This window comes from Danaus plexippus, chromosome 28 (assembly GCF_018135715.1).
Source record: "Danaus plexippus chromosome 28, MEX_DaPlex, whole genome shotgun sequence".
In the NCBI taxonomy this organism is placed as follows: domain Eukaryota; kingdom Metazoa; phylum Arthropoda; class Insecta; order Lepidoptera; family Nymphalidae; genus Danaus; species Danaus plexippus.
This window is the reverse complement of record NC_083556.1, coordinates 1,334,703-1,358,855: the sequence shown is the minus strand read 5'-3', so window position 1 is coordinate 1,358,855 and position 24,153 is coordinate 1,334,703. Positions and strand designations below refer to the sequence as shown.

The following is a 24,153-nucleotide window of genomic DNA, read 5'->3' as shown; positions in this document are numbered from 1 at the left end:
GGATTGTTGAGAGGCACCCTTATAGCAAAAAATCAAAATTGGATGCGCGCACGCATCTAACACCGTTCCGTTTCCGAATGCGAATGTATTTATTACTATCGGTATGAAAATATTGTGTACTATGTTTGAAATAATAAACTTATATACATAAAGAAAGTCACGGAACATTAACTAGGCGTGCTCATCTATTATTAAAAAGCATGGATTATTAAAATAAGTAATAATGACAAAAGATAATAAAACAGTTCCAGAATACAAAACAACTGTTAGTAATCCTATTTGGCGAATTCTCCGACACAGATAATAAAACATCTGTTACAGTGTAAAGGCGCGAAAAACAAACAGCACATAGATAATGTTATATTTCTGGTGTCATCGTTTCCCACGGACTGGCAGGAAGCGTCGCCAACCCTAAGCTACCTTTCGAAATTCGAAATTTAAAAAAAAAAAACACAAAACCCGCATACTTTCATACGAGAACATCTGTCGTGTCTCCGTCTTGCTCGCTCTAATATATTTGATGTATATATCCATCCCTCTCTAACATTGAGTCAGGTAGAACTTGCTGTTCACTTGCACAGTACATAGTGCAGTGTACAATTGACAAGTCTCTGATGGCTTGAACTATTGACGAAGAATTCACATTTATTAATTGAATTTTATTTTCCATTTCGTTTTTATTTCAATAAATACTTAGGAAAATTCAAAGAAATATATTTAGAAGATATATATGTGATAGTGTTAACCAGATACAGCCGAGTTAAAATCAAAAATACACATACTTTACAAATGTACACCAATCTTTATTTGTTTTTTAATTTCTGAACAAAATAAAAATAATACAATATCAATTAATTTACACCAAAAAGATATTGCCGATTATATATATATATTTATAACATATAAAGTATAACTTATCGATTAGTACGAAAAAAAAGCTTCCGTCAAACCTTAATCCACAATAAACTTTCAAATTATCATAAAAAAAAGTCATGGAAGTTATATCAAAATATATATGTATATATATTATTTAATCTCATCACCCCAGCCAGTAGATCACTGGAACTCATTTTATAATACGCAAGCGATAATAAGTCTTTATATATATAGTCATACGTATTATTATGGTATTTTTGTATTGCTATAGTTATTTATGAACACATGAAGCATGTCATGGGGTCGCCCGCGCACCCCAACTCAACACACCGTCTCACTCACACTGGCGAGGGTGGACTAAGGCGCTTTACATACAGGACGGTTTTAAAAACGATTCAATAAATATTATTATAATAATATATTTATTGTATAAAAATATGATCACAAAAATATTATTTTATTTGCATTTACTTTCCAATTTATATATAGTAAAATGTTTAAAAGTCTACAGGTCCAGTGTATATATTCCTTATGATCAACTTCATATACCTACATTTATTATTTCTAGAGACGTACTAACTACTTTCAACCATCAAATAGACCATACAAATATTCAATACAATGGAATTTTTATTAAATTTTATTTTAAAGTAAACTTCGTCTTTTTAAATATAGAAAAATACTTTTTGATATTGTCTCTCGAAGCCATTCTCTAGCACCCACTAGCATTCCTACTTAATCAAAGTTTGCACCGTCACATTACACACTATACGTTTTTCGTTTGATATTAAATGAAGTACCTTAATAATGTGATGCGTCAAAAATTTTCAATGAAAAACTCTTAACTCGTAGTATGCAGTGTGATATTAACTTAGTAAGCAGTTTTCAATCAGTACTAAGATGTTTGTCACAGGCAGATATTGATATATATCGATAAAAAAAAAAACTATTAGAATTAAATAAAATATATAAAACAGTTTCATCATTATTTTATATATAATTTAATTATAATATATTAATATTGTATATTAAATATATAACATTTAATATATAATTTAACTTATCTCAATATTCGTGATTATGAATCACACTATTTTTATATATATATTTATATTATATATATATTTGAACTGAATAATAAATATGTATGTTATATCAATTATATTTCGTAAATATTATAATGACATCGATATATAAACTCGAGAAAACTACCAGCATCTTAATTTTAGAGATAGTTTAAGACAAATCTCGTACCATCTACAGCACACCTTGCGCTCGTACAAGAATATATGGAAGGCATGGTTTAGATAATTTTTTTTAAAGATATTGATTGACCTAAATGACAAAAAAAAATATTTTGACTCCTAATGGCAACGGTTTAAAGTTCACATCACATATTCTGTATCAATTAGCGACTTTAATATCTATTTAAAATGTTCTTACATATATAAATCTCGACGAGACTATTTGGATTCACAGGTTTAAATGAAACTAATATATTTTTTATATACTACGCGAATTTTATTATTTTAAAACTACATAATCCCGACGTTTCGGTTACTTTTCAGCGACCGTGATCACGAGCAGACGAGATCTCGTAGTTTTAAAATAATAAAATCCGCGTAGTAATATCCGATAATATATTAGTTTCATTTAAATGAATAAAACTCGCGAATGTCTTATATCTCATTATTCACAGGTCTAAAATAATCGAGGTATGTACTATATATTATATAATTGACCTGAACAAAAAAAATATTAATCAATTAATAAAAAAGTCATCGCTTTTGTTAGTATCGTTACAAACAAATATTTAATTGTTTCAACAATTTCAACACGTGTTGTGTATGAAGACAATTTACGAAAAAATCTCTTCTCGCATAGTTGTAAAGTTATAATTACTTAAGTTGTATTTAAAATCTATATTAGTTAATTGTTAATTTATAAATTTATCATTTGTTTTGGAAGAAATAACCTATGATGTAGATAAAAAAAACATTAACGGTTTAAATAATGATCCCCGGGGGTTACCCATTGATAAAAACTATCCCAAATTTTGATCTACATTCAAATTCCGCTTCTAAATCAAACATATGAATTAAAATAACAAACTAAATCGGGTTCTGGTAATTTTAATGCATCACAGTCAAATTTATTTCTCATTTAAGATGTTCGATCTAATGAAATGCATTTGAGAAATACAGACAGAAGAATATTTTAACCAACTCTATATATATATATATATATATATATATATATATATATATATGCGTATAAATTGTGATGTGATAAGCAATTTTTTTTTGTACACATCTTCACATCTACTCTCTCCACAGAAACAATTTCGTGACAAAAATTTCGTTATATGGGGATATCTAAAAAAAAAAATACAACTAAACAACTTTATTTTAACATGCATTAAATTACTAAGGATATATGAAAAAAAACAAAAACAATCCAAAAATGAATCGTAGGCGTGTGACGTCAATCTACTTGTTAGAAGCGTGTTGATTAAAATATAATTTCGTAATACCTACATACAAAATTATTATTATTGTTGGTATACTGTACCGGCTAGATCGACTCCGACGAAGAATGGAAACGTGCCCAATACAAAGATGTACATCTACAAGATACGGCACGTAGAGATAGCACATTTGTAAAACTTCCTTGTTATTAATTGCTTTATATCATTTAATTATATTTATCATATTATTTATATTATTTTAAGTTTGTCTTTGAACACAATGTAATTACGATTCAACGAACACTCAGTTGTCGTTTATGTTTTGTGTAAAAAAAAAATCTATTAGAAATTTATATAGGCCTATTTGTTTAAACCCTCTTTTTATCAACTATCTTTTAATTTTAAGACAAACGTTAGAAACTGTTTCATATAGTCCACTGTACAACATTCATTATTTTTACAATAAGGGTCAATTTTGATTCATATAATTTTGTAGCCTTAAATCTGCTATGACTTCGGATACATTCTTTATATAAAACCTCAAATTTTATGGTTAAAACAAAAAGATAATTCCATAGACACAACTAATGTTATATAAAATTCGGATGCGAAAACTAACAAGCCATGACATACAAAATACTATTAGAACCATCCAAAATAAATATCCAGGTCATTATTAAGGTGTGACCTTCGGATTAACAAAAAAAAAAATACAACAACCGAATACATAACACAACCAACAAAAACCAAACCAAACCAAAAAAAAAACCACAAATATATAAGCGACAAATTGCAACACGAGCGCACCAGCGGCACAACAGTAGTTCAAACAACACACTACTAGACGCTAGACGCCTGCTGGCATTCCGCTAACAAAGTCTCACCCATTGAGGTGGTACGTCCGCGTGCTGGTGGTGTTGGTGGTGACTGTGCCGCCTATCAGGCTGGTGGTGGCCGTTGACAGCGGCGCAGGAGGTCGCCGCCACGCCGTACTGACGTCACATACAAGGTTTATCAAAACGATGGGACACCACAATACATATATATATACACACATTTCATAATCACTATCCCTTCCAGGACATAATAATATACAAAGTTACCAAAATAAAAAAAATATCTATCAATTACATTAACGTCCTCAAGAGTTTTTATGTTTAAGAATAATTGTGGGTAGTTTAATATTAGTCAATACGCCTCATATATAATAGTTCGAGTCCACTCAACCGAGGCCAGTGTTAGTGAGCGCTGAGTTGCTGACCCTCTTTTGGGTAACATTTATTCCTAGCACTCTCCCTGTATAACTTTTATTGCCATCGTAAGGATACTTCTTCATTACGCGTCGTGGAGGATAGTAAAGAAAAACTACAACGTAATTATATAGATATTATAAGATATTTTATGTTTTAGCGGTTTTTTTCATTAACCGATTTCGAAGAAGTTCGATCGAAGATACATAGATTCAGTTATTTAAATGTATTTCTAATACAGAGGGGTCAGTTTCTCAACAGAAGTGTAAAAGATATATACTTATATATTATATATATGTATGTATGTATATGTAAGTGACATTACACTCACACACATGTATCTCGTAATGTACACTATACATGTGTATGTGTTTGTATTAACTCCGCTGAGCGTCTTCAGTTTTATAGCCGACTTAATGTCTCTGGACTGTCACACACACAAGTGTTTAAATATATATAAATTTATACATATATATATATACATTTATTACATTCTAAATACAACGGATAAGGAGGAACAAGACTATTATAAGAAAGTAATGTCCGATTCCATTAATAATAATTTATTTATATTTCAGTCATTCGAAACAGAAATCGGTTTTTCATAACCGACAATTACATTTCTAAGGTTTATAATTGTAGCTGTGATGCACAATTATACTAATTATAAAGCGCTTCCCCACCCGACTGTACCTACGGTATTAAAGACAGTACTTCCTCCCCCTGCCCCTCCCTCTCAAGCTAACCCCCCACCCTTTTGTATTAGGGGGTACCTAAATAGGACAATTCAGTGCAGGATTGTACCTGCCTCGTATACGCCGAGTTGTTCAGGATAATTGTTTAAATTAGTACATACGTCTATCTATCAGCGACTTTATTGGTCTATGATAACATGACATATATATATATATATACAGGAAAAGAAAAAATAAAATATAAAAGTAATAAGATGCATGAAGTCTTGTTCGAGTGAGTCCAATAGAAATTTTGATAGTTAGCAGTTATAGGGAAAATGTATAAATGAAGAGATAATTTATTGAAAATACAGATATAACTTATTATTAATTATCTAAGAGGCGACTTGCAATGGATTTTATAAAAAAAAAAAAATTTTTTTTTTTTATGATTTTAAGTTGAACTGGTTAAGGGATATACAGATAATTTCAGAATCTGCGAATATATCACAGAATAATATATATATGCACAGTTGTCATTACTTGATATGATATCTATTAGTGATGTTTTTGTTCAAATATTATGACAGAATAATATTCATTGATGTATGTATCATGGTGGGTAGATGTGAATTTGTCAACATTGTTTCAAAACAGCTGTTCATTATAATTGATTTTAAACTTGCACTTCACTTAAATATATAACACTTTCCATCATTGTATAGTTAGCACTGCGGATTTCATTAAAGAATCTTTAACTGCTCTGAGCGTAATTATCAATACCAGAATGAATGAGCCCAGCGGAATCTTAAGACCTTCATACTGACCGCTCTTCAAACCTTACAATCTCAGGTGGATTTTATCGTCAAAGAAATCGACAGAGAGGAAATGAGAAGAGGCAAGGTAATACTTATCCATGGAATACCCGAAGATACATCAGAGGACACCATGGCATCACACAAATGTGAGAGATAAGGTTTGGTTCGCTAAAAATAGGCTAGGGGTTCTAGTATTACACAATCTGAATTCTTAACAAAATTAAGACATAGAGCTGTTACAGAAGCCCGCCAACGCTTTGGAATTAGTAAACGCTGGACTCGAAATGGTATCACTAATATCCTACTGCCCGACGGATGTTTGTCTGATGTTAGCACTTTAAACTGTCCTTCTTCTACCAAGGAACAGAACGCCAGCGCTCACAATAAAAATTGGAACGGGAAAACTACACAGCGATCTAAACGTCTAATAAAAAGTAGTTCCTTCAAAGGAATGTGTTATGTTTCTGTGAGTTAGCTCTGTATATCCAATTAGTATTTTTCGTCCTACCTCCATCTCTTAATGTGTTTATTTTAATTATTGCCGTTCGGCTTTAGATTCTAGGATATAGTTATTATTAATTTTTAGAATGTTGAATTTTCTTTGCGTTTTGTTTCTTTTCGGTACTTATTTTATATTTTGTGATTAATTTATTTTTATAACATTAGTTATGGTATTGGTTATTTTTTATTATTATTTCGTGCCTTACTAAATTTTGTATTCTGGTGTGTTTGTATCAACTAATTTCTTGATTTATATTAAGTTACTCTTATAGTTACTAGGATTCGTCTTTTTGTTTTTATTTTCATTATTCACCCTATGAGAGTTCACCAGGATATTGCCTTTTTCCTCTCGCGTTCTTCAGTATCAAACGATATAGCAAACAGTAGTAACAGTTTTGAAAGTATCCCTTCTTTAAATGAAAACCTTGATCCTTTTTTTTTCAATTATATTAAAAATTTTAATTGCATCCATATTAATGCCCAGAGTATTCCTGTCCACTTCCCGGACATGCTTTCAACATTTATAAATAATAATATTCATGCCATCTTAATTTCTGAATCCGGCTTAAAACCGTCACCCCCTTCCGTGGCCTACACTTTACCTGGCTATCATTTAATACAAAACGGCCTAAAATTCTTTTATGCCTTTACTACACATTATTCCATTATTACCGACTCATCATGCGCCAGGTTGTTCTCCTTCACTATTGGATCCTATCTTCGACTCCTCCTTGGATCTCATTGAAAAACATGGTCAGTACCCCACATTGACTTTTTCTTACCACGATCTTCTTTATCTTTCATATAAGATCCTCCCAAGTTTAGTACTAAAACTCTTTACCCACGCAACTTTTCTGGGATGGATCTATCACAGTAAGGGACTGATTCCTCAAATATTAATTGGCTTCCGTCAAGAAACCATTGATGATCAGGTGACTATCTTCAATTCCCTTCTGATACAATTTTATGGTTTTCACGTACCAGTTCTTCCAGGCCGCATGAAGTACCCTCCTACTTCCTGGTTAACTGATGATATTAAGAAGCTAGAAATCAGTAAGATTAGAGCTAAAATAAAGTTACAAAACAACCCCTCCCATAATAACAGGGAGGTTTATCTCGGTATTCTAAATCGCTGCAACAGGTCACATAGAAGTAATTAACGACGCCACATTTACAATTCTGTTGTTGAGGAAAAAGACACATCTAGGGTGAGGAAGTTTCTCATAACCCTTGGAATTGGACGTAATAATATATGTAACAACCTTGCCTTCTATACTCCAATACTGACTTGAATAGTCTCAATCAACACTCCTCTTCTTCTGCTTCAATTGGTGACGGTACGAAGCCACGACTCGTAACTTATTTAACGTCAGCAAACATTCAATTTCTCCATTTCTATCCTTGCGACAATTTTTTTAATGTTATGTTGAGAAAAATATTTTATCTGTAGGCTCCGATGCAATTGGTTCTAATACCATTAGTCGTAAAATGATCCTACCCATTCTAGATCTCCTACTCCCTATTATCATTTCTATATTTAATAACTCAATAATTACGTATCAATTCCTTGCTTTCTGAAAAGAAGCCTTCAGTATTACACTCGCTACAAAATATATTTTGATTTGTTCTGCCGATTTCCGGCCAATACCCATTCTTCCTTTTCCATCAAATATGCACGAGCGTCTGGTTCACTCCCAATTAAGCCTTTTCCTTTCGAAGCACAATCTGTCAACTAATTTCCACCCAGCTTCCGATCTGGTCACAGTACGAGGACTGCTCTGATTAAAATTTTTGAAGACATCAGATCAGGCACGGATAACCGACAAGTTACGGTATTAACATTGCTTGATTTTAGCAACGCCTTTAATACCGTGGACTTCGATATCTTTCTAGCAATATTGTATTCTCACTCTCACTCACACATCTCTGTCAGTCATTGGTTGGTTTCACAGCTACTTGCATGGCCGCTGACAACGTACGTGTCCGGTTTAATGACATGTATTCAGGACTGGAATTATGTCAATGCTGGTGTACCGCAAGGTGGCGTGTTGCCTCCTCTGTTATTTTCAGTGTTTATCAACACAGTTCGCTCAAATATTACTTCTTATACCACCTGTATACTGACGATCTTCAGATATATCGGCAATGAAATCTCACTGATCTTTCCAATAACATTAACCTGGTTAATGAGGACCTGAAACGTATTTCCAAATGGAGTAATTATTTCTGCCTTAAAATCAATACCAACATGAACCAAGTAATTCTACTTGGAAGCTCCAAACTTATATCACGGTTGTCTGCAACTGTACTAACTTCCGTAGTCGTTCCTTAAGAAGACTTCGTAATTTTCTTGAAATATCTTCCATAACTGCCTTAGCTCAATCTCTTCTTCTTCCTATTTTAGACTACGCAGACACTTGCTACCCGGATATTAAAGAAGAACAATCAACGAAACTAGAACGCCTTCAAAACCTTTCTATTTGTTTTATTTACGGACTTCCGAAATATGACCGTATATCTAATTTTCGCAGAAAATTAAAGCAGCTACCTATCCGTTTCCGTAGGAACACTTACATCCCCTCCCTTCTTTACTGTATACTCTTGAATCCTTCAACTCCATACTACTTAAGAGAACAGTTTGAGTCTCTTCGTGATTCTCACAATCGTTCTCTTCGCTCTAAACAAAACTTCACTCTAAAGGTTCCCTCCCACTCTTCTTTCTTTTACACGAATTCATTTACTGTCACCGCTATTCGACTTTGGACTGAACTTCCTACACATATTAAAGTTGCGAAGTCAGAAACGTCATTTAAGCGTTTATTAAAGATTCACTAGCTCAATAATGTTAACATGTTATGTGTAATTAATTTAAATTATTAATTATATATACGTATTTGATATGCTTATATTATGTAAGATTATTTAGTTTTAGATCCAGTGTGAAAAAATTTATATTAAGTAGTTACTTGTTCACTATTTTATTTTGTTTTTTTTTTACGATTTCTCTTATGTTTACGCCCGTCAACTACCTATTACGTATATTCTACTCTTCCTTGTTGGTTGTCTGGAGGAGACCGCTCCTTAGCGATAAGGCCGCCAAGTTTATACATTTTTATCTACTATTATTCTAATGGTTGTTAATTTAAGGGTGTTCAATAAAGAATATTATGTATGTGTGTTTGTTTGTTTCACATACTATCTGTCCAGCTGTAATTAAAGATACCTGCTATATATTTATCTATTACATATATATGTATGTATATATGAAAAACACGTCCGACCATCTGTCTCTCCGGTTGCATTCCTCGTTGCTTGTCTCACTAGATAGTAGTTTCGGCGGTATACTGTCTTTTTTTATTACATAGCTTGTAACCCTGACTTTCGTTATAATATGTTGCAACGATTTCGACTACATATTAATTAATTAATACATATATATATATATATTTGACCTCTATTGTTGATATTGAAATTATCAATATATTATATTAGTAAGCCTAGAGTTTTTTCTTAATAACAAAACTCTTAAGTAGGTATACCTTTTAAATTAACTAATTGATGTAAATGTTTATATTTACTATCTGTTAACCTATTTCACTCAATGATCACAAGCCTCGGTGGCGCAGTAGGCAGCGCGTAAGTCTCATAATCTTAAGGTCGTGAGTTCGATCCTCACCCGGGGCATATATTTTTGTCCACTTTTATTTTCAAATATTTTATTTTTAAAAATAATCTAAGAAAAAGCGTATTTATATATAACCAAATCAAAACAAAAACCCAATCGAAGACCTATAAATCAGGATTTGCAAAACTTTAAGCAAAAAAAATACCGCGTAACCAGAAAGGGTTACGGCAGGGTTAGTTTTTAAGGGTCCATAGATGCCTTGAACCGGTAATAAATCATTTCAGCAAGGATTGGGTCAAAAAAACTATATGGTATTTGATACACATAGGCGCACTAGCCAAATCAGACGGGTTTGCTTAACATTGAGTTGTATTTCTTGAGTTTAATTTTTTATAGATTTCGATAGACTAGTCTAAATGAAAATATTATTAATGTTTGTATGTTTGTCCATACTCTGTGTGATACTACCATAAACCAATGACCAACCTTAAACGATCTCCGCTGTTTATTTGTCACTTAAGTATGCGCGTAATATTAAATTTAATTAAAATTTCCTTGTGATAAAACTTTTACGGACAAAACCGGTGTTTAAAGCTAGTATTATACTAAATATAAATCGAGACTCACTTAGAACAAAATAGTTAAAATATATAACATGTATTTTAGGCATTTTTTTGTTAAGCCTTTGGTTGAACTACAATACAGTATCTAAAATCCCAAAAATATATAACTCCTTATATGAAAATATATATTTATTTAAAATATAGTTATCGAAAATAATGTTAGCTATTAAAAAACTGGCATAATACAGCGTTTGATATGTATGAGACAACGATTACCGAACTGTACATAAGAATTAATATGAATTAAGTTTAATTATTGTATATAAAAAAAACGATTAGGAATTATATATATGGCTTATGTAGTATATAACAGTTGTGCACTCACCATTCCATTGTCCATCCCTCCATATGGTGACTGGTAGCCTGTTTTTTCTGTGACTGCAAAAAATTAAAAAAAATATATATATATTTTAAAATCAATAAGATTATTATAATATTTTTTTCAATGTTCCCCAATCTTTGTGAAATTCAGACGTGTTATGCCATATTATATTGTTTAAAATATTAACCGACGCTGAATGAATGAAGGTTATGTTTTAAGAGAGACGAGACGAAACCTCTCAGCATTCAATAGATTCACCGTTCGGGTGCCGGGTTCAACCTGCAGGGAGAGGAGCTTCAACAGAGCCTGGACTTGCGACCCAGGTGTAGGCTTAAGGGGTCCCTATCTAACGCGCGTTAAATCCTTTAAAAGAAAGTCAAAACTGAAATATCATCTAGAACTTAGTAACCGCAGCGTTAACTTTTCTGTGCGCTTCCTACAACTCATCATCAGTTATATAAACGTTAAATAAATCATTAAAACAATGTAAGGCAAATATTTGAATTGATGTTCATATAAAAAAATAATAAAAATTAAGCTGATACGAGCGGGATCCGAACCCGCGACCTAGGGTATATCGCGATGTCTGTTTACTATACTACGATATTGTGAGGGTACTCCTAGTTTTACATCAAATCGTCAAACAGTAGTCAGCACGAACAGTACGGTGATGTCACAGTACTTAGGGCTCCCGCTTCGCTAGCTGACGGACGAGCGTTCCGCCCTCATAACGAGGGTCGCTGTTCATTTTATCCCCCGACAGCTATAAAGGATACTTACTAGCTTTCGTTAAATTTCCGACATCGACTCCGATTACATGATAATTGATTGTTACATAGATATACAAAGAAAAAATTAACTTGATTGCTAAGTATGGAACGATTGAAAAACTACGTCGTCCGAGAGTAATTGATGAGAATAATAAAATTATATTAATAAATAAATACAAATATATAAATACATTTTGTATATGAAATTTCTAACGCATACTGGCTTGGGTGTATAGTAAGTAAATATATATATATATATATATATATTATTTATATTTGAAAAGCGTCTGTATAAAATATTATTATCTGTTTTTTTTTTCATAAGATCATATTCGGACGTGTCAGATAACGAATTATATAAACGATATTATAATTGCATTAAGAATTATCAGAATCAGGACAAAAGAAGCCAGGGTCAGTTAATTATAGTTACGTGTGTAATATATATATATATATATATATATATATATATATATATAAATTCATAACGTCACCCTATGCTCTACATGACTCCATTTTGTTGCATTAAATTTGATTTGTCACACTTTAGCAAGTCATCCGAGTTAGGGGAAAGTAACTACGAACAGCCTTTTGATTTCTGGTTCAGTCTATAATTAATGTTTTTGAAAGAAAATATGTAAAAATATAATAAATATTAATTAAATATAGATAAAATTATATATGAGAATAAAAAAACAAAAATGTTATTACGTAATAATAACAAAATACTTGAAGCGCATTAAGGTTATTATCTGTGGTGGGGACCGCTTAACAAACGTGTGTACTATTGTTTACCGCGTACTCCAATACTTAGGTACGGTGAGTATGAACGTTTGGACGATCTCAACATTTGAGGTGTTTATATGGGATTTATAAAATTATATAATATTAAAAGTGTTGTTGAAAAAGTGAAATTTATTCCATTCGGACGAATATGAGAAAAAAGGTCTTATTATTAAGGCAATATTATTTATATCACATAAATTTTATTTTTAAGAATTTTAGCACTAATAACATAAACATATATTATTATATATTCATTTAATATAAAGTTATTAAGGTATTGGGAAGCGTTCAGTAATTCATAATTTCATTAAAATATTTTACGGATCATTAAAACGTAACAACGTAATAACGTAAACGTAAAGAGAATTGTTTCGTTAAAACTTCGATATCGTTAGATGTTATAATAAGACAAAATTTACAAATACTAGTCTAAAAACTGCGCATGAACAAACGGCAATCACAAATCGCGGGTTCCGTCTAGTTTGGTTGTAAAGTTAAACATGACCAAATTATTTCCATACGATAAAACCGGGTGTATCGCGGACTAATATTAACGTCAGTGGTGCGTGTCAAATGTAATCTGTCATTACTATAACAAAAACGCGGAGGCCGGTGAGCAGACAGACGGGCGTTTAAAAAACCGCCACGTGCCGATCGTATTGTGACCGACGTGGAGTACGTTTAATGTGTGGCAAATTGTCATCGGGTACTATAAGAATGGATTACTGGACCCTTAAAATTTATCGGTTAAACATAGGAAATATTCGTTCCAACCCCCGTACAGAGGGTTATTTATTTTTATACTTTTTCAAGTATCATTGATAACATTGAAGTGTTGTTTAATTTTGCCATACTGTATAAAATTTCATGGTGAGAACGATAGGGTACTTATATAGAATTTAAGAGGAAATAATTAAATGTATATATATTTAGGTACAAAAAATTTACATATTCCCGAACATAGACATATAAAATTAAGATAAAATGGGAGTTAAAAGAATTCGAGACGAACAAACATTTTTAGTAACTTATTAAATCTCTTCCAAAAGGTATCTCTCATATATTTATTATTTATTTAATATATTTTGTTCTTGATACACATTATATAAAATATATTAATATATAAATTGGTACCAAGTAATAATATAGGATAAGGTAAAATTGTAGTTATTTTCGTATAAACAGGCACATCTCTTTTGTCACTAAATAATTTTACTTGTAAATTTATATTTACAGGTAAAATTATTTATTGAAAGAAAGACTATAATATTATTCTTTTAGTGAGGAATCTGTAAAATGTATAAGAGAATCAATTTAACATATACTATTCAGAATAACACCGAAATCTCCCCTCGAGATCTCACTACGCTTTTCGACGGGGACAAATTGGGTTATTTCATTGTTGACTGCCCTGGATCCAGTTAAAAGGATCAGAGACTGCTCATAAAAAGCTATCGGAATTATGTTGCTGACATTCTATACGCCGTTATTACGTAACAAAATGTGATAAGTAATAATCGATTGATTGTCACATTAATTTAAAGTTCTTTAAGATACATTCAATTTACATTCCGGCTATTTTTAACATGAACATCTCAAAACAGACAGAAGTTTAAACGACGCGAGTGAAGCCGGGATATATTACGTACAGTAGATGACATTAAAAAAAAAATACATATCGAGATAAACACTATATTGTAATTTGGAGGGTAGTTGAAAAATGTACCCCGTTTGTTATCGATTTTGCTACGATTGTTTAAGATTTTTATGAAGATTAACCCGAATATTAAGGAAACAACAGAAGCCGTCAACCTTGTCTAAATTAAACTAAACGTTTCTTAAATCTTTTCATTTGATTTTAACTTATAAATACTTTATTATGCTCGTGAAAACTTATACTTATTTTGGGGATCTCCTACACACTTTATATAAAAAATACAAGTACTATTTTCTTAAAAAGTATATAATATATACGAGATCCAGGCTGGGCATCTCGTCACTGTAACAAACTAGCTAATACCAACATCTCGGAGAGGATGACAAGGAAATTGATCTTAACGAATACCCTTAACGCAATTTAATTCTGCTTTTTACGTCTAACAGCTGGATACAGAGGTCAACAAGATAAAGTCCCTTCATCCATAACTTTGATATCTTCAAACCATCGGATCACTTGGTAAACTTTGAACCGATTTTTATAAGGTGAGATCATTAGGGCAGCATCTCGCTCGAGACATATTTCTTCATCAAACAATGTGGCTTGCACAAAATTACTTCAACATTTTTTTTTTAATAGATACAGCCATTTGAACATTTAAAATATTGCACGTAACCAATTCATGGAAACCCACGGGTAAAACATATAGCTCATAACACATTTATTGTAATCTAAATGTATGTCTGTTAAATCTTTTCATTTCTACAGAGTACATAATTAGTTCTTTGCCAAACAAAGTCACTTAACCGGCGTACTGACCAATAATGTGTTGGTAAATGAACTCCACGGTTTATTGTGTACCGTGGTTGCTCTGAACCTAATTTGTTTGCCATCCTAAACAAACAAGGGGCAATTTAGACGATTGTGTTTTCATTTCGGACAGTGTGTTATGGTCGGGTTTAAAACTCCGTGTATTTTGTTTATATAGATTTTATTGGATATACCAAAGTCCTTATAATAATATGCAAAAGTTTGTATGTTTGTTATTGAAACATAGAATATCATATAGATTTGTATTAAAATGACCGGGATAGTAAAAAATCAAATAGTCGAGAGAAGCCGAGTACAAATATTGTAAAATTTTATAAACATAGCTTCTTTGTATTTATAATTAAAGATACTCTCTCACGAAAAAATATACATGGAAATCATTTCTAAGAAACTGTACAACATAGTAGCAATGTATAATTATATTAAAAGATAATTTTATTTAGTAACAGTAGTGTTGCCCAAATGCAACAATAAGGCGAGACTTGGCCAGTCTTGGTCTTGGTCTTACATCAAGACACCTGGTCTTGGTATTGCACTGCCAGTCTCGGTCTTGTTCTTGCAAAAATGCAAGAACAAAACAAATATTGCAAGACCAAAAGTGATTTTGGGCAACACTAAGTAACAGAACAATCTGTCTACACTTATACAAGTAAGATCGAGGAAATAGTGTCGTATCAATACCCAGTATCAAAACTAAAAGATATCTACAAAACCGCGCAATGATAAGAAGATATAAATTAAATCAATGTCACCAATATAACATTGAAAAAATCAATCGATTGCATGGTGAAGTAATATCACCTGTTAAAATACAGGTCAGATTATCCGGATCATCCGCAACACGTGGTCACAGGACAGGCAGCATAAAACGCGAAACAAAATATGTACATTACACAAGAGTAATCTTCCACATGTGAGTCATATTCTTGTTTAAAACGTATGTTTATCTTAATACCAATTACGGAGAAATCACCCGCCGTGTTATATAGAATACCAATATGCAAACTAACAACAGCACTCAGCTTTACTCGTGTCAGCAGTTGTTCCAATTAAATTATTCTCACTAACAAATTATAAGTTCAAATATCTGATTTATTATAATACTATTACATCACATATTGACACTACGACATGACTACGAGTGGGTTAAATCTACCCAGGGATAAAATTAACTACAGCTTTACATTATCTACAAACTAGCACAATGGATTTACGATAAAAAAAAATCTTTTAAATATATATTTTTTTAAGTAGCCAATTAAATGGAATCGCAGACCACAGATAAATAACTGATTATTCATGTTTTAGATTCCTATGTGTTACAGCCAATATACCGGCAATAAAAAAAAACGCATGACAACGTCAAATGCCTTACCATATGTGTAATCTGTGAGAACCGAGAATTCAAATACGTTCAGTAACATAAAATGTATTTCTAGAAAATTTAGATTATCTACATATATATAGTATTAGAACATATTAATGCTATTTTCCGTCCAGCTCATGCTAGATGTTAATAAAATATTATCAAAATCAGTACAGCCTTTTCGGTTTCGGGTAAAAGCTTTAATAATTAGGAAATAAATAAGCAATTACCGAGCCATACATATGTTACACCTCGTGTTGTAAAAAAATTTAGCCGTTCAATTTGATTGTACATAATTTTTTTTCGTTTTCAGAACTAATTTCATCAATTAATAAACTATTGAAACATCAGTCAAATCTCTACTTATATTCACATCAAACCTCAATAGACTCGATATCTCAATCACATAAACGACAAACAAATTTTACGGCATACAAAAATGATTTAATTTCGATATCTGAGCAGGTTTTAGTTATTTCAATCCCATATAGATATCGGATAATACGTACGTAAATCAGTGGTACTTATAATATATTAAAATGATATGTGTGCGTGCGTGTGTGTGTGTGTGCGTGTGTGGGTGTGTGCGTGTGTGTGTGTGTGTGTGTATATATATATTTGTAAATCACTCATCACTGCTATTAAATTACGTCCGAGATAAATGAATCGTGTAACGTAACACAATACAACTAGTCCACTGATAACACAAATATAATTTTATATTAATTTTATTGAAAGCTTTAATTAATCAATCGGTTTCCATAACTGGTGTTTGATTTTGTGATGTCATTGAACCCTCCGTTTGGGGTGACAGATCTTATTTAATATATATATACAGCCTCCTTTGTTTACAGATAAAACCTTATACAAAACTATGTTACTTTACTAAGAATTGTATTAATATATCGCCAAAAATTTTCAATGACGAATTGCTCTATTATTATAAAACAAACAAAAAATCTAACTCGAAACTTATTATAAATTTTCTTTCTATAGGTATAGAGTTGTATTTTTGAAGTTAGAAATATTTTACTCCCATTATAAAAAAATTGCTAACAGTATATTTTTGCTGATATTCGAGAAAAAAAAAACAAAAATTACATACGATATAAGAGATTTTAATATATAAATGAAGTTCATTTAAATTGAAAAACGCTTTATTCATATTCATAAGCTACAAAGAAACTGCAATACTTCATTTAGTTGGTACATTTACTCAGATCTATTTGAGAGGATACACATACGGAGACGTCTGATACATAATATGCCGAACATTATTTTTACGTTAACTATGATAATGTCGTAGAAACAACGTACGATTCCTGATCGTCAAACTAGTTATGATATCTGGAAGCGGCCATTTAGAAAAATTTCGCGTGTACGCCATTTTGTTTGATCAGGTGCGCGTGCGCCGGTCCAACACTACGACCAATAGGCGTACAGAGTTTGAAAAACGATCGCAATTAATGTAAATTATAACAGTAGTTTTAAATAGATTTAATACAAAAAAAATAATAATAACTTAAACAAATACTATCATACACGTAGATACATTTTTAACAGCGATCTCAAGCTTTTGAAAGACTTTATAATGAAACAAGAAAATAAAAAAAAACAAGGACGTATAAAAAACCGATTAACGCGATGGCTTATCGTGGACAGCAAATTAATTTTTATTAATTTATAAATTAATTTTTTACATCAATAAACATTATTATAATATCGTGTTCCGAACACATCGTAACTGACGTCCGATAACCTTTCAGAGGTTACTACGCCTATCTGGAAGCGTGTCACTATAAATAATACGCAATATATATATATATATATATATATATATATCATTATCTCATACACATTACAAGATAACACTCGCTTGTAATCCAACGCCGCTCCGCTCGCGATCTCAGACGAACAATAAATAATACGTATAACTACATCCGATACTTTATACGCAAATCATTGTTTTGTCTTTTCCCTTGCTTGTTTTAAATAAAATAAAACAAAAACAACAATACAATATATCTTCTGATACTAAATCGTCAAAATTTCATCAAAGATATTGTATTGATTCGATCCGTATACGTATCTGTATCAACGGATATGTTTTATATATATGTATATACACACATACATACATATATATATTTGCGATCCGGCACATATAGTATACATATTCAATTATTTAGATCCGTCTTTCGCCTTTTCGAGGCTGGAATGCTAAAACGATTTTAATGTAACTGAGTATGGAGCTAGAAAAGATTTCGGGAGAAAAAAAATTTATTCGTTTCCTACCACACTGAATATTTTTTATATACATAGTGACAAGACAATAATACCTTAATGAATTCTTACTTATTCGAGTAAGTAAAAATTATACGAGTCATTATTGAAGAAAAGCTTTTAAATAATAATGATTTATTTAGTCCAAAACTTATGTATTATCATAAGTTAAGAATTTCATCGTTCAGGTTGCACCTTAAGAACAGTTAACTTGATCAGTCGACATTCATCATCAGCCTATCGGAAGCCCACTGCTGAGCATAGGCCTCTTCTCGCATGGAGAAGGTTTGAGCATTAATCGCCACGCTTGCTAAAGACGGGTTGGCGATTTCAAACTTATAATTTAAAATTATAAGTGGTCAGTCGACATTACTATTTCAATTAATTTATAAAAATGAAATTTTTGCAGTACATAATTAACTATTAAGAAGCGAAATCGACAATATATATATAAACACATATACTAAAATGTATTTCAATTAAAACGATTTATTTTTTTGCTAATTTTTATATATATATATATATATATATATATATATAAGTTATATATTAATCTATGTTTTTCTGTAACAATTATCGTCCTTTACCATTCCAACTCCTAGCTTCATGGTTCAAAGTATTTTGTCAGCTAGATCTGAATGTATGTCGAGGTCGACTATTCAATGGTAATTTATATATATATGACTGTTACAACAATTATTTATTGAACTCGTACGTACGTGAATTATATCTAACGTATATGGACATTCAATACGTTATGATATAACGTTTTTTATCTGCTATTAACTTTGATACTAAGGAATGCTAATTTAGTTTATATCAGAAGCTAGTTCGTATAAATTTATTTATCTTGAATATAAATAAATTTAAAAAGAATGTGCATTGAAAAAATCATAAAATTAAAATGTGATTGATGCAATTATATAAAAATGTGGTCCAGCGGCCATAGAGTGAGAACTTAGGAAATTTAACGAGCTTCAAGGGAGGAATACGCTCTTATTTTCAAGGATCGCAACTCGTTGGAGTCTAGCAGAAAGGTTCTGCAAATACCGATCCGGCAAATTGGTCAGAACTCTCAGTATAGTACATGTCATAAATAATTTCATAAATACATCTGTAAACAAAAACAACTAGCAAATGCGATGGAATACGACATAGTAATATACTATTAGAAACGCTCGTAGCTGAACGCTGTCTCCAGAAATAAGATATTCTCCAACAACATATGCAACCAAGCTCACAATTTAAAAGTTTTAAATCTGTGCGCTCTAAAAAATACTTTGGTTTACACGCCAAGCTTTTTAAAGGCTAGTTTAAACTTAACGCTCTTAATAACAAGACGTCTATAAATCTATATTTCAAGAATACGAATATTTCGATTTGTATGTAGCTGTTAGCCATATTGGCTTTACAACGAAAATTAATAGATAATATTTTTAATACGTTAATATATAGCAATGGATGAATTATCAATAATAGACTGAATGAATTTATGATACTAAATTAGATAAACGAAGAAATAAAAAAAAAAAATCTCTCTGGCCAGCCGTGCGAAGCAGAAAATGTTTAGTTTTACTCCTGACTACTATTAGTAAGGAGTAAAATTTATTTCAATATAAAAAAAAAAAATCACTGAAAAAAAAACTCAGTTTATTCGTTATTCAGCCCTATCTCTAAACTATCCTATCCTAGCCCTAACTTTCATATATGATATAAAAAACTATCTATACCGTTTGTCTTGTAATTTTTTGGAATTTTCCTACAACACGAAACCCAAGAAGGATAACAAAAAAATTACATTATTCAAAAGCAAAAAAATCCAAGCTTCGCAAATTAATTATTTAATATATTCTAATTAAGATAAATCAGAGCTTGAATATTTAATTTCGTTTACTAAAAAAATGATATAAATCTCAATCAAATCAATTAGGTACAATCTTAACTACTACTTCTGTATTGACAGATGCTACAAAATAAAAGCGGACTATAACCTACTAATTTTATAAATTAATTGTCTGTTCGAGCATATTTTACTGAGCTGATTTTAATAAAACTTTTCTTTAGCAAGCAAGAATAATTTATAGGTGTATCCCGATTTTACGTATACAGCTCCCACCTGAATGCATCATTATGTCGCTGACGGTTGGTTGGCGGTAGGTGATTATTTTATTTAAAAAAACATTCAAACATTTTTCATATCTCCATCAAGCGGACGAAGCCGCGCACAACAACTAGTATGTATATAGTATCATAATATACGTTGAAGTAACTATTCAATGGTGCAAGTCGTCCTGAATCGTGACACAGACATCTCATAATAATTTCGCTAGACATGAGACCGTGACGCGCCATTTTTGGTTATATACAGGGTGGATGTTAGTTTATTATAAACAATTATATTACGAATGATATAAACAAATTTTAATGAAATTCAAAACAAATCATTTAATGTTTAGCCTATATAAAAATTAAATTTTATTACATTAATTTAATATTTATATACTTTTTTATATGACATATTTATTAATATAATTCACGTGTTCTATATGCCAAAAAAAAACTTCAAACAAACTATATAATAAAGTACCTTATATCAGTAAAATTGCTAATATTTTTTTTAAGACTGCCTCCGTACACACTGTAAACATGCTGTATACATACATGCAATGTATACAGGTAGAAAATGTGTCAATCTTTTGTAAAATGAGAGACAGCCTTCAAGTCATAGGCTTTGAGATTAAATAAATATAATAAATCTACATTTAACCAAAAAAAAAAACTGATATATATGTAATTTACACCAAAAGCATTTACTTCTCTAGAATATAATCTATCATTATTTAACATTTCATCCAAATTCGATACAGTCAAAACATTTATATAGTATACGTCTTTATAGTTAAATGTCGGTAGTAAAAATATTCTTAACTTTTTTATTTAAAAATTTAATAACCACACTGTTATTTACGTTGTGACGTACAACGTTTATCATTCCTGGACAGACAATGGTCGGTTATTAGCTTATTATATATATATAAAGATCGCTCGGTTTATATGTATGTTTGTCACTCGATAACGCAAAAACTGACCAAATAATTGGACTGAAAATGTTTTTGAATTACAAACGAAACCAAGTGACGGGTTAGGAATAATAAAATAATAGATAGCTCGTGGCTAAATAACGCTGATCAAGATTTTTTTGAAATAAATATCGTTTAAATTGCTACACTCTCTAGACTTGTCCGCATCGTCTGAGGTCCATATAGAGCGACGTACGAAAACGGACAACACACTAACAACAAATTTGACCTCAAAATCATGAATAAACACTGATATCACAACAATGGTGACAATTATGAAACGAAATCGCACATAGACCCCTTCAATATACTTTAGCCAAATCGGATAAACAGATTTTGATGAAGCTCAAACACAAATAGGTCTCAATTTGAAACAGCTTACTAATTGTCTAGACTTTATTTATTCCCGTTAATCAACAATGAATTCAGATAAATATATTATAATATTAGTTTGTATTGAAATAAATAAAAATAAGGTAAATTAGAAATACTTTTGATATAAATTTTTCATTAAATTTTATCTTAATATATATATATAAAAACTAAATGTACATTATATGTTAATAATATAAATTTAATTTAGTTATTTCTATGACAATCGATTAAATTTTTATAGATGTACATTGTATTGTAAGTTATTACCGATATGAATATAAAATTATTTTTTTCATATAACATACGATTGGAGCCAACTTCGTGATATTTAAAGCTATGTATGACATTTAATTAATATATATCTTAAAGATAACAATGACATTATTAGTGCATATTAAAATTGATTGGCAGTTTGGCTCCGGTTAGCTTCTGCGACAGGACTCTTGTCTTGTACGTACGTCACTATGGTATAAATCATTATATTTTGTTCGTTTGTACGTCATTAATTCTATATATATATATTCTATATATAGTAATGCATAAGAATAAATATATTTAAAATGATATCCATACAATAAATATATATAAAAGTAAATTATTTGATATATAATATATTTTAGTTAGAGTGAAACATTTTGACTGGTATATTAATGTTATGCTTTCATTAAGAATAATATATATGTAGTCGTAAGAAAAAAAAAATTATCAATAATAAAATATAATCTAGTCATATTTATAGTATATAAAGAAAAATATAATTAATTATATATAAAAATAATAAGGTACAAGAAAATATGCAGGACTCAGATACAAATATTATAATGGCATAGAGCAGTCTTTCCCAAAGTGAGCGATACCCCCTTGTGGGAGCTGCAGGCCTAAGAAAAAAAATGGGGGCTTTGTGTAGAGGTTCCAGGGCTGATTTGTAGAATAAGTTATTGTTTATTCAGTAGATAAAAAAATGGTTAGACAAAAAAGTAATTGATTCTCAAAGTGGACAGTAGACGAAATAAGTTTGGGAACCTCTGCCATAGAGCCTTATCCATCACTCTGCTGCATAGTCATACAGTGGGTTACATTTGAAATATAATATAACCTGACAAACTTTTACATTATTAAATTATTAAAGGTACGATTATTAATGAACCTATTGAAAGTTATAGAGACTTCTTAAGACATATAAGAGTTCTTAGAATATTCTATATTTTCTTAGGAGCAAATACCATCTAATTGACAGCACAACACGCACACACATATTCGCACAAACACATGCAAACAGGCAGTCATAATCACATACTAGTTCACTAAATTAAAAAATCTACCTACTATAAAATCCAACCCTAATATATAAATACCAAATGACTATGAAATAGCATAAAATATGCCTAAACATCGATCAACAAATTTGACTGAATTATTATATACAATCATTATATATAATAGAATTAAGTACATAGTTAATTTTTTTTACAATAAATAATACTGGGCTCAAATAACAGGTTCCCAACAGACGGTCAGCGGGATTCAAAAAGTGGTCGACAAACAAATTCAAAACTCTTAAATTTTATTAATGTTTTAATAACAGATTTTTGTTTTTTATTAATGTTTATTTTCTTAGTCATTCACTTTATTTTTCCTTTACACTTTGGTGGTCCCGTGCAAACAACAAAGGATACAAAGTGGTCCTTAGTCAAGAAAAGGTTGGGAACCACTCGTTTAGATCAAATCTTAATAGTCTTATAATTTAAAGTTACAAAACATAATATGAAATAATATATTATAACATTTGTATATAAGGAAACCGAAATTCAGTATTATATATATTATTTTATGGTCCACAAAGAAAATT

General features: G+C 30.7%; 1 protein-coding gene and 1 non-coding gene across 3 annotated transcripts in view; one reads left to right on the top strand and one right to left on the bottom strand.

Moving 5' to 3' along the window:
- Positions 1–24,153, bottom strand: part of LOC116776265 (protein daughterless) — a 54,145-nt gene that overhangs the window by 27,853 nt on the left and 2,139 nt on the right. The window contains exons 2-3 of one of the 2 annotated variants that reach the window (XM_061525224.1): positions 11,160–11,212; positions 4,228–4,335 (exon numbers count right to left, since the gene is read on the bottom strand). In XM_061525224.1, coding sequence (XP_061381208.1) covers positions 4,228–4,335; positions 11,160–11,212 — 161 coding nt within the window. The remainder of the gene's footprint in view (positions 1–4,227; positions 4,336–11,159; positions 11,213–24,153) is intronic. The other variant, XM_032669412.2, reaches the window with a different exon arrangement.
- Trnam-cau (transfer RNA methionine (anticodon CAU)) lies at positions 10,198–10,270 on the top strand. Its single transcript has one exon. It is a non-coding gene; the product is annotated as a tRNA-Met (tRNA).